General features: G+C 38.3%; 2 protein-coding genes across 2 annotated transcripts; one reads left to right on the top strand and one right to left on the bottom strand.

The window, feature by feature from the left end:
• Positions 1–735, bottom strand: LOC122655081. The gene has a single exon (XM_043849322.1). It carries the CDS (start codon positions 667–669, stop codon positions 1–3), a length of 669 nt encoding a protein of 222 aa, XP_043705257.1. The 5' UTR covers positions 670–735.
• Positions 736–6,314: 5,579 nt separating this feature from the next.
• Positions 6,315–6,866, top strand: LOC122655080. The gene has a single exon (XM_043849321.1). The coding sequence runs from the start codon at positions 6,315–6,317 to the stop codon at positions 6,864–6,866; it is 552 nt and encodes a 183-aa protein (XP_043705256.1).
• The last annotated feature ends 6,110 nt before the right edge of the window (positions 6,867–12,976 follow it).

Below are 12,976 nucleotides of genomic sequence, written 5' to 3'. Positions count from 1 at the left end.
TCAATTTGTCCGTCTATTACAGTCCCACAACCTAACGACGCTGCCGTTAAGTACCGTTAAATCTTGATAACGATACCAACTCAACAAATCCCCTCCTCTCCTCGACGAAATTCCGTCGGAACACCAAAACCCTTTTGAGTAGAGAAGTTCCGGGGCTCCGGACGAGCAAACGACATCGTTAACGCCATCGATAAGTTCTTCTTCCCTATTTTCGTCATCCTCAGAGTAATACAGAGTAAACTTGTCTTTCAGGTTTACCCTTTTCTCACCATTCCCGGCGTTCTCGTCATCTTCGATAGGGATGGAACCAACGAAAGAGGAATTTGATCTTCTTCGCACACAATTGCAAGTGGAAGCTTCTTGATCATGAGATGGCTTCTTCTCCAACTCCAGTTGATGATCATCAGGAAAGGGTGGAGGAGACACATTTACAGGTGGTGGAGTAGAATAGCCATCACAATTATCAGATGATGAAGTTAATGGAGAAGAAGATTTGGTTCGACGGAAAGAATTAGAGGCAAGAGTTGTGAATCTCCAAAAGGTAACGGCGGTGGTAAGAAGGGCAAAGCAGGTAAATAAGCTCTGAAGGGTAGTAGTGGCTAAGAATCCGAAGCTTACGTAATTGAAGTTGAAGGCCAGAGCTTCCAGCGGAGATTGAAAGACGTCCATGGCGCGGCGAGTATGAGCGTCACAGGATTAAATCTTAAATCTCTCTCTCTCTCTCTCTCTCTGTCTCGGTTTCTGTTTCGTTGGAATTACCTGAGAATAGAGGGTAGAGGGGAAGTTGTAATTTATAGGGGTGGTAATGAAGAGAGAAGAAGATATGGATAGTTGGATATTCTTCACGGGGTGGAGGGAATCTGTTCGAGATGCTGGGAATCGAGAGCGAGATGCTTATACAGTTAGATCCATGACTACCGGAGCAGGTTTTATGGTGGGGCTTAAATGGATCGGGCCTGTCCCTGTCCACTGTGGATAGGAAATTGTAGGGACCCTCTCAATTCACCATGGTTCAATATTGCACGTCACTGATCCCGATACAACGTATCGATGATGAAATGATACAGATAAAGGATAAAATAGTAAAAAAACCTTTTATTTTTTTATAAAAAAATCAGAGATAAATTTGTCCAATATGATTAATTCATGTCGATATCTTATCAATTTTGCAGATGACCAATATCCGATCTGATAGGGTGTATTAAAACCATGCAATCCAAGTCAGATACGTGGCAGGGGTACGCAGGGTTAGTAGAGTCGCGTGGTGTGTGTTATACGTGAAATCATGTCCACGTGAGGGAGGATATCCTTAGTGCGGGATTCGGTAGGGTCCTTTCTCTGTTTTAATAGGTAGCCACTAAAAATAGTAAGGAAACGAGGGAGGTGGGCTGTCCGTCTGTCCCTACACTCCCTACTGCCCCACCCCTCGCACATTAGTTTCAACTTGTAAGGTTACGTAGGAGCAACTCCGACTCGCGGAGAAATGATTCCATTGGAAGAATATCAGATGGCAGAGATATGATAGATTTAGATCCTCTACAGCGTGATATGGTGTGTACCATATTATTCGACGGCCCATAGTGTTCAGGTATACAATTCAATACACAGACGGGATGTTGAACTGTGTGTCCAACCACTGTGATGAGTCATTAAATGTGCACTACACACCATGTGGCGCTACAAAAATGTCCAACGCGAGATATGATATGATATGATATGATATTATTGATTGATTTTAGTTAGATCGTAATATTAATTGAAGAGCGGGTGGTAGTGGGGCGACGATGAAATTCCTTAAACGCACCACTAAACGCAACAGGTAAATCTGACCTGCTAATTTTTATCTTGTAATCGTAACCGTTGAATAAAAAAAGCTTATAACCTATTGACCGTGACAACAGGTTTCTTCTTTTTCCAACTCTTTTCTTTGCCGGTCGGAAAACAATCATCTTCTCCGGCAGTGGGTTAGGTTAGGTCTGCAAATCTCTTTTGAAACCTTGAGAGACAGAAATCATCCACAGCGGTGAAAGGGAAAATAAAAAAAAATCAAGCTGAAAAGAAGCCGTTGACGGCAGCGAGACCAAGTTTCGATTTAGGATGGAGAGTCTTATTGGCGAAATCGAATTTCTCTTGAGATTTCTTAATCCAAGAGAACCCATCAAGGCTCCGATGAGAAAGAAGAGAGACGCAATTAGAGACCAAATCAAGATCCTCACTTTGGTTCCCACCTGCTTTTTTAATGCTCCTCCTACTCTTGTAATCCGCCATTTTTCTTCTCTGTAAAAGTGTAAAATGCTTCAAAGCACCAGAAAGAAAGAAAGAGAAATGAAATTTCTGAGTATTGGATTGGGGGGGGGGGGTGGTTGGGTTTCTGGTTTTTGGATAAGGCTGGCAGATTTTATTAAACCCTTTTTTCTTTCTTTTAGATTGTGGGTGATCGATGATGTGCAGAGCATTTGGTAGTTTATAGGATTAATTTTGTTAAGAGTGACTGGACGGAGCAGTTCCTGATCTCGAAACGTGAATGGCTGGTTTGCAGAGGCCTGGTCTTTCTGAGAGGGATGTAGCCGAGGTATTGCTGCTGTTAGGGTTTGAGTCGGTTTTGAGTTCCGGTGGTGGTTTGGTTTCCCTATCCTTCTCCGATCGTTTCATTCCAACTACCACACCCCCACAGATCTGGATCTGGCAACCTTCAGGCTAAACGATGAAGACAAGGTTCGCTCCTCCCACCTCCGCCCTCCCTGTGATGAAGACGAGGTTTGCTCCTCCGCCCTCCGCCCTCCGCCCTCCCTGTGTATTGTCGGTTGGAAGATTGAGGGTTTTTTTAATTTATTTATTTTTATATATATTTAAAAGGGCAGATGGAGTTTAGGTTAGCCGGTTACAGGTAAAATAATGAACGGTTAGGATTTTACATTAGAAATCAACGGATGAGATTTCAAGTGTTGCGTTTAGTGGTGCGCTTAAGCTACTTTACCAGTCGCGCCGCGACTTTTTCTCCTTAATTGAATAGAGGAAATGCATGATTGCATGACTGTTTGAATTACGAAATGTCTGCATCATCGTTCACTAGATCAACTGTCTTTTTTTTATTTTTTTGGTAAAAGATACATCAACTGTCGTTAGCCACATATATTAAACAGAAAAATGCCAATACCTATGGAGAGGTGAAAATTGGGGACCACACAGTGTGTGTGACACGGGCTGCAGGAACTGACAATCTTGACGAAGTGGTGGTGGTGATTGGCTAACGAACCAAAGGCTCTCCTCGAACATCTGATGTACGTTTAGATTTTTTTCTTTTCTTTTAAGGACACGATTGGATGTCGAGAAAAAGAAATGAAAAAAAAACCTATATTTTTTAATTTAAGAAAGAAATAGACACATGAATCAATCATTGGAAGATTGTCATGATTTTTTCCCCATTTTGTTATTCTTTTCATCAGATATCATGGATTCCTAAATCTTTGACATCCAATGAAAAGAATCCGTATTCGATACCCAAAAAACAGAAAGGAAAATTATCACCTAAATTTGTTGGCTCGTCAAATTCCTCAATTCCCTCTAATGGAGGAAGGTGGATGGTGGACCTCACCTGAGCAGTGTATTCAGACAGGGGGTAGGGTGGTCATTTTTACCCCCTATTAGATGGAATTGGGTAAATTAACGGACAGGTAAATTGAGGGGATAAAGATCCCCCCAAAAAAGAATCTGTATTGGATTGGGGATTGAGCTCCTCTCTAGGGAGCCCAGGACGCCCAGGGGCCATCCAACCGTTGGGTTGTGCCACACAAATCCTTAGGCGTGCACCGAGATGTGTGTGGCACAACCCAACTCTTGGATACCCCCTGGGCACTCCCTAGGCATAGAGCTCCCTTGAGAGGAGCCAGATCCTTGGATCGGCCATAGTTCCATACAGATCCTTGAGGATCGATTTACAAAAAGTATTGAAAGCAATATAGTTAAAAAAACCAATATGATTTCGAAGAACCGTATTGGCATTGGACGAAATTTTTGCTCCAACCCAAGTTACAGTAATGTTCCTATTACCCAATTCACAATCAAAGAAAAAGAATATAAAAGGGTATTTTTGAAAATACTAAATCCTATGAGGGTATTTGTGAATCCAAAGGGGAATGAACTATTCTATTTCTTTGGCTGCAAGCCTGGATTGTAGGAACATTCCTGCAACTTGAATAGTAACAAAATTCTTTTCATTGGAATTGGCATTGAAATCTGCAACTTGGGTAGCAACAAAATTCTTTTCATTGGAATTGGCATTGAAATCAATGGTACGTTAAATCATAAACTAAATCCCTGTATTGGATTGAAATCTTTTTGTTAGGATTTTCCCAAAATGCGACGAGTGTGAGTTTAATTAATTATCGGGTCGATAATTGATGGGGATCAAGAAATACAAGAGCTGCTACTGTTTTATTGAGATGGATCGGACCGGCCCGGCCCATTGTGAAAATGGGTTAGGATTTTGAGGAGTATTATTATAAATACTAATGATGGGGTCCTTGCAGTCACTATTCTATTCTTTTCTCTTTTCTCCACAAGAGAGAGAACTAAGTCGGAGTGACTAGGAGACTGTAGAAGATCCCCATCGTAGATTTTTGCAAACACCTGCTGACGGATTGCTGCTGTTCTGGATTCTAGTTTCTTCCACATCAACAAACGTGGTGAAAGGTACGCCTTACATTCCCTGCTTTATTTGGTTTCAATCGTGTCAGAGCCGATCATACGGACCTATGATCGATTGATTAAGAACCTGGATCGAGTTTTTTACGATAGAAATAGGGATTTTGACAAAATAGCACGTTTTCGCCGTTGCCAGAGTTTTCCACCGGCGAAAGTCAGAGATTTTTAGATGGGTCCGAAGGGCTCGGAGAGACGATCGCGGCGACGTGTGGATCGTCACCACCGATGACCAAACACGCCGGCACACGCCAGCCGAAGGCGCGAGTGAGATCCACGCGCCGACAGCCGTTAAAAACAAAAAAAAAATCTCTCATAATGATGTTGATGTCAGCATGACGTCAGTCCTTATGCTTGCGGGTCACGTTTGACCCGGTCAGACCTGACCCGACTCGGGTCAAAGTTGACCCAGACCCGGTCAAATATTCCTGGACCGGTCAACATTGACCAAACCCAAGACCCAATTGGTGACCCAATTTTTTACCCGGGTGGACCGGGTCTGGTCCGGTTCGGTTCGGCTTGGCTTGATTAAGATCGGTTTGGTTCGGGTTTAAAACAAAAAAAAAAGAAGGAAAAATGACCAGAAAACTTCAAATGGACCGTGTGGGTTCATTTAGATGAATTTTGAGATGCGGTTTTTTCTGGTGTGTCTATTTTTTCGTGCTTTTCGTTTTGATATGCAATTCGGCATATTTTGTATAGACAGAGACCATGGTTTTGATAGTTTTTGTGTTTTCTAATAATATTGAAAGCATGGTTTAATGGGCGTGGAGCATTGTTTTGGGCTCCGGCTGGTCTTGTCTTGTTCGTATTTTTAAAACCAACCTATTGGTACCTGGTATTAGGATGTTTAATATTTTCAGGGATCCGTTTTGAACGATTATGCTACTTGGACATATTTGGACTATTTTGGGTTGACCATTGCCACTTGGATGTGCATATCATAACACTTCATGGACGATCAATGTGTTTACTTCCACGTATATTGCTGCATATCTGGTTGAAGAATTATGAGAGGGTAAAATGGCGATCCACCAAAGTGGCCCATTGAATCCTTTTATGGTTCTGTCAAGGCAACGGAATAGGTGACATTAGTCCAAAGGCAATGTTATCAAAGTTTGACGAGATGATAAGGGATAGTGGTCTAAGGGTTCCAGTTGCCCAAAGGTGCTGGGATTTCTGAAAACTACTAATCTTTTCATGGAAAGACAGTGTGTCCATCCAAAGATAGTATACTTAAGGATTTTGGGATGCGTGGCCTAGGGGTTTTCTTACCGCCCAAAGGTGGAGAAAAATTTTCGAAAGTCATCGACATCTCGCGGTAATAGCAGTGCGATAAATTATTATTGAGGTGCATAACCTAAGGGTTTCTCTATCACCTAAAGGTGGAGGGAGACTTCCGAAAGTTGTTGCTATTCGCGGCACTTGCGGTGCGATAAAGACGTGTGCATTTGACCTGAGAGGGCAAGATGCAATGTGATGATGATCATTGTTTGTATTTGCTAGTAGTTTGTGTGAATTGTTTGTATTTGCTAGCTGATTTAATATGATCATGTTATTGTTTGAATATATATATCCTTGTTTATCTGTATGAATGAATTTTCTCCCTTAGGATGTCTCTCCTAAATAGTCTTTTGGCATCTATTCCTGTTCTTTCTGGGAACAATTACAAGAGGTGGATAGAGGACCTAGAAATTAATCTGGGACTGCTCGACCTTGATTTGGCCCTTCAAGAGCTAAAACCTGCTGATCTGACGGATGCGAGTACGAATGCTGAAAGAGTTAAGATGGAAAAGTGGGTGACAGCTAATTGGAAGTGCATACTGGTAATGAAGAAATCCATTCATGAGTCATTGCGTGACAATGTTGAAATGAAAGACACTGCCACAGAGTTTCTGAGTGAGATAAAGGCTATTTTTGAGGTGTCTCAGAAGACTGAGAAAGAGGATCTGATGAATCAGATTACGTCAGCTGTATTCGATGATGCTAAGAGTGTTAGAGAACATTTACTGAAGATGGCTTCCACTGCGAACAAGTTGAGAGATCATGGGATGCCTATAGAAGAAGAACTTTTGGTGCATCTTGCACTTAAATCTCTCCCAAACGTGTATGTGAATGCTGCTCAGAAGGACAAATGGACCATGAAAGAACTAGTATCTATTTGAGCACAAGAAGAAGGAAACATGAAGAAGATAGCTATCGAGAGTGCAAACCTGACTGAGAACAAAGGAGCGTCTGAAAGTGGAACAAAGAAAGGGAATCCAAGATTTTTCAAGAAAGGTAAGTATCATCCATACAACAAAGAAAGGAGGAGCGCTGGTGAAATTTCATGCTACTGGTGTGATCAAAAGGGACACATGAAAAGAGACTGCAATGCAAGGAAGGCCTGGTTGGAAAAGAAGAACGGTGCAGAAGATGGCAAGAAAGGGGAATGACTTTTAGATTAAATTATTTTATGCAAATGTTTTGGTTGAATATTTATTTTCAGACTGTTGATGTTTTGTTTGTTTCTGCTTAATCAGTGGGAGTTTTATATTATTTTATATGCTTGTTTAGTGGGAGTGTCTGAAAGGATATATGTTTCGTTTTAATTATATTACTTTTGCTTGATGTGATGAATAGTGCTTGCATGCATGCATATGTTGTTTGATGTGTTGAGGGTCTTTTTGGTCCAAGGATGTTCGATTGGCGACGAGCCAAGTCGTTCGGCTACTTCTAGCCATGGATGTTCGATTGGTGATAAACCAAGTCGATCGATTACCGATGAATATGACGATATTCAAAGGTAATCCATGAGTCGTACGATGCTCATGATACGTTCGAGGACCACAAGAAATGATGACGATATTTATGTAATCACAGACGTGTACGACATTCCTTGTACAAATTATCTCAAGGCGGTTCATGTTAGTAAGTAGATCTTTGTTTGTAACTGACAGAAAGTGATATGCTGTATGTTGAGGTGTATTTTCTGTTGTTGCTCAGCATCAATGTATTTGCCAACTGGATCAAGGTTTAGTAGCATTATTGTTGTATTGAGATTCCATGGCCACATCTGATAATGATGACCTTATAATTAATCTAGCCCAAGTGGGAGATTGTTAGGATTTTTCCAAAATGCGACGAATGTGGGTTTAATTAATTATCGGGTTGATCATTGATGGAGATCAAGAAATACAAGAGCTGCTACTATTTTATTGAGATGGACCGGACCAACCCAGCCCATTGTGGAAGTAGGTTAAGGTTTTGGGGAGTATTATTATAAATACTAATAATGGGGTCCCTGCAGTCACTATTCTATTCTTTTCTCATTTCTCTTTTCTCCACAAGAGAGAGAACTAAGTGGGAGTGAGTAGGAGACTGCAGAAGATCCCCATCGTGGATTTTTGCAAACACCTGTTGACGGATTGCTGCTGTTCTGGATTCTAGTCTTTTCTATATCAACAAACGTGGTGAAAGGTACGCCTTACATTCCCTGGTTGATTTGGTTTCAATCGTGTTCTAGAGATCTGTATGGGGACGGATTCGGGTTTGATAAAACGCTTGAATGTTCCAACACTTTTTACAATGACGGAGTTTACCTTGTGCTAAGTGCAAAATTCCAACTAGGCCCAACGTGAGTTTCCTATTTAGTAATAGAAAATTAGATAATATTAGATTAAAGGAGAAATTTTTTTCCTCAACGTGCAGAGGATGATCCATCTTAGGGTTCACAAATTAATCCTAAGGCTTTAGTATATTCCAAAAATTCCCTCTCGATGCCTTCTCCCACTTATCCCACACCCACGACGAATGGAGTCCAATCCCATGCATCGTGGGTGGAGGGAAACTCAATCCTTAAATTAAATATTCTAAATATAAAATTCTTTTGTTTATTATTTATAAGGGAAAAGTTCTCCATATTGTCAATGTAGGGGGAATCTTCCATGCCACACAAATGGTCATGAAAGAAATGATATAATTCACATAGAGCCCATGGTCAGTGTGGGAATCATTTTTTCTTAACTAAATAAACACAAAGTGCATAATTAATCGATCATAATTTTAAAAAAGCTGTTGACTTTTGTAGTATATAGTAAGATAAATGTTTCCAATATAGTAATACATAGTTTTCCTTGTCATCAAAACAAAAAAAAAAAAAGAGATTTTTAAAAAACCGTACTCAACAAAGAGAGACAGGAATCATCTAAATTAGGGTTTAAGACCCACAAAAACAAACATGATTCCATGACAACTTCAATAAGATCGGTCAAATAAAAAAAGAAAAATTACTTGTACACCCCATGTACTATGGCCCAATTGCTTGATACACTACTTTTTCAAATAAAAAACAAACATGATTTCATGACAACTTCAATAAGATGGTCAAGTAATTGTTTGAAAAGTTGGGATGATCAAGCAATGGGGCCATAGTACATGGGGTGTACAAGTAATTTTTCCAATAATAAACTAGAGTACAAGTCGCAAACAGTTGCTAGCTCGGCTGGTTGGAGGCATTGCAAGTTGAGTGCATGCCCCACAGGAGGTCAAGGGATCGACTCTCCTGGATTGCATATTGTGCCAAAAAAGCACCCCTCTCTCCCCTCCCCTCCCCTCCCCCCACCTAATTGTAGATTGTGGGCTTGTCTTAGCCTTCCCCCTTAGCTTGTAGTTGGCCTGTGGGCCCTTGAGTAGGATAGATCAAAAAAAAAAAAAATTAGAGTACAAGTCAAGCGGTATAGTGAATTTGTTAGCTAGGCACTCTAGTCCACTTGGTTAAATCGGTTTAAAATACAAGAAAATAAAATAAATTAAAACAATACTAGTATTATAGCACATACTCGATGCCTTAAAATTCTAAATAGAATGCAAAGCATCTTAAAAAATAAGAAAAAATATAGAAGAAAGAGATCTACTAAAAACGATGGAGAAAGCACTAAAACTATGCATTAAAAAAAAAAACTAATATCGTGGCAGAAACCCTAATCTAGCGATTAACCAGTGAAGGAAACTAATACAAAACCAATAGTACATGAAACCATAGAAGAAGAAACAAGTTGTGATGTTTCTAATGCTAACATGAGATGCAAAACAAAATCATGAATGAAAGAAAAGAAAACTAAACAATATATATATGCTTTTTTTTTGGGTAAACTATATATGCTTAAAATTCTAAATAGAATGCAAAGCATCTTAAAATTCTAAATAGAATGCAACGCATCTTAAAAATATAGAAGAAAGAGATCTACTAAAAACGATGGAGAAAGCACTAAAACTATGCATTAAAAAAAAAAAAAAAAAAAAACTAATATCATGGCAGAAACCCTAATCTAGCGATTAACCAGTGAAGGAAACTAATACAAAACCAATAGTACATGAAACCATAGAAGAAGAAACAAGTTGTGATGTTTCTAATGCTAACATGAGATGCAAAACAAAATCATGAATGAAAGAAAAGAAAACTAAACAATATATATATGCTTTTTTTTGGGTAAACTATATATGCTTAAAATTCTAAATAGAATGCAAAGCATCATAAAAATATAGAAGAAAGAGATCTACTAAAAACGATGGAGAAAGCACTAAAACTATGCATTAAAAACAAAAAAAAAACCTAATATCGTGGCAGAAACCCTAATCTAGCGATTAACCAATGAAGGAAACTAATACAAAACCAATAGTACATGAAACCATAGAAGAAGAAACAAGTTGTGATGTTTCTAATGCTAACATGAGATGCAAAACAAAATCATGAATGAAAGAAAAGAAAACTAAACAATATATATGCTTTTTTTTGGGTAAACTATATATATGCTTAAAATTCTAAATAGAATGCAAAGCATCTTAAAAAATAAGAAAAAATATAGAAGAAAGAGATCTACTAAAAACGATGGAGAAAGCACTAAAACTATGCATTAAAAAAAAAAAAAAAAAAAAAACTAATATCGTGGCAGAAACCCTAATCCAGCGATTAACCAATGAAGGAAACTAATACAAAACCAATGGTACATAAAACCATAGAAGAAGAAACAAGTTGTGATGTTTCTAATGCTAACATGAGATACAAAACAAAATCATGAATGAAAGAAAAGAAAACTAAACAATATATATGCTTTTTTTTGGGTAAACTATATATATGCTTAAAATTCTAAATAGAATGCAAAGCATCTTAAAAAATAAGAAAAAATATAGAAGAAAGAGATCTACTAAAAACGATGGAGAAAGCACTAAAACTATGCATTAAAAAAAAAAAAAACTAATATCGTGCGAGCGAAACCTAATCCATATAAAGGAAAGAAACAAGCAAATATAAAGGAAAGAAAAGCAAAAAAAAGAAAAAAAAAAAAGCCACATGAATGATATGCTTAACAAACCAAAACAACAATGCCTTACTAAGACTTGAAGCCACTCATGGTGTCCTAGAGAGGGATCTTTATTCTCTCAGGTTCCTGCCCGTTACAATTTGTACGGTTCCTCTCATAGGGAGGTAGAAATAACCACCTTATCCTTTGCCCGAATACACTGTCTGAGTGGGGTCCACCCCCCCCCCCCCCCCCCACACCCCACCCCAATCTTATTTTAGGCACTAGGGAATTGTACCGATCAGGAACCAAAAAGGATAATTTTCCCCTAGAGAGGCAATGGTAGTACATGCATTCTCTCACATGATAACAAGAATGAGAATAAAACATAAAATAAAAAGGATGAAACCAAAAGAGAAGTAAGGATTGATAACTAATAAGTAGACCACGAATTGGAGATGTGAAGAGTGTCTACAACTCAAGTAGAGGCTTAGACTTAGCTTCCCAAAGAATTTCAACTTTTAGTACAAAACTTGTCAAAAACGTGAGGAAATGATCTATTTAAAGACCTAGGAGGCTTCCTTAGCCTCTTAACAATGTAGAGGACTCAATGTCGATTCATATTTGTTTCACATCAACCTACCCATTAAGAGTCGAATTTTCACATGTGCCGCAAGGCTCTTTAACTGGATGATTCTGTTTTGGAACGGGCTTAGCCTGACCCAACCAAGTTTTACCCAAAACTTCAAACACCTGTATCTTAGACTCCAACAGTCCAAATTGGATTATTTCAAAGGCATTTTGTCACAATTTCTGTATGTTTTGACTTATTTAGTATATGAAATTTGGGTACCATTCTGGTCAACAGGAACTTTCTCCAGTGTGGGTCCAACTTAGTTAAATATGATATTCTCCTAATTAAGGAATAAATAAGTTCATTTTCATACCAAATTTGTAGTACGATTGGAATGATACATTATTTGGACATTTAGTGGATTTTAAAGTTGTTTAACCCTTTTTACCCCTCAGAGGGCATTTGGTCATTTTACTTGGATAATCTCCAACGTCATTGAAATGGCGAAAGATCTCTCATGCTTCAAGATAGAACCTCCCCTTAGTCCCAAACAAGCACTTATCATCACCCTTTGGGTTGACAAAATAAAATGTACATATATACAAACAAAAATTGTAAAAAAAAACTCAAAAAAAAAATATAGATAGATCCTAGAAATTTTCAGACCCTTGTGTTTTTTTCTTTTTGGATGGGGGCATTATGCATTTATGCTGTGGTGTTCCTTTCCCAGCTTCGGGTCCTCCTTTGAATAACTTTGACCCTATTTAAAATTTATAAGAAAACTTGTTGAATCTCTCATAAACGAGATTAATAGACTATATTACTATTCTTTTTCTCCTTTAACAATTGATATGTAAGCATATTTTGTCTACTAATCAAGCACGGTTACAATTTTTTTTTCCCTAGAACATATCTTCCTTTTAGAGAATATTGAGTGCAATTTCTGGTCACCATAGTGATGAACTACGAAGTTGAAACCTTCTTTTGAATTTATGATTCAAAAAACACTAAAAACGAAATAGATTTATCAAGCGATTTTTAAGGTGTTTTTCCATTTCTCAGAGTAGGAAAACACCAAAAACAGTTTCTGGGAAGGTAATCAAGTGGTCTAAAAGGGTTTTCAAAAGAAGAAAATTATATGTTAAATGACATGATTTACCTTCATTGAAAAAAGTGTTATCATAAAAGGACAAAAAAGTAAAATTACAACTTCTTAGTTCGCCACTTTGATTACAATAAGATTAGAAGACTATGAAATTAATTCTTTTTTGTTTTTCTAAATAAAAGCTGTTGCAAGCTTTTGTAGAAAATTTCATCTGAATAATTTATTTTCGGTTGGTAACTTTGTTTTTCTTGAATAACTTGGTATTTTTTCTAGGGAAAGAGAACGCAATCCCATCGTGCAGCGCACGCCGCCCTT

This window comes from Telopea speciosissima, chromosome 3, assembly GCF_018873765.1.
Source record: "Telopea speciosissima isolate NSW1024214 ecotype Mountain lineage chromosome 3, Tspe_v1, whole genome shotgun sequence".
NCBI lineage: Eukaryota > Viridiplantae > Streptophyta > Magnoliopsida > Proteales > Proteaceae > Telopea > Telopea speciosissima.
Note: the sequence above shows the minus strand (reverse complement) of the source record. Positions and strands in the feature narration are given on the sequence as shown.

Excerpts from the sequence above, each read along its gene's own strand:
- LOC122655081 (XM_043849322.1), bottom strand. The coding sequence starts at position 669 with ATGGACGTCTTTCAATCTCCGCTGGAAGCTCTGGCCTTCAACTTCAAT.
- LOC122655080 (XM_043849321.1), top strand. The coding sequence starts at position 6,315 with ATGTCTCTCCTAAATAGTCTTTTGGCATCTATTCCTGTTCTTTCTGGG.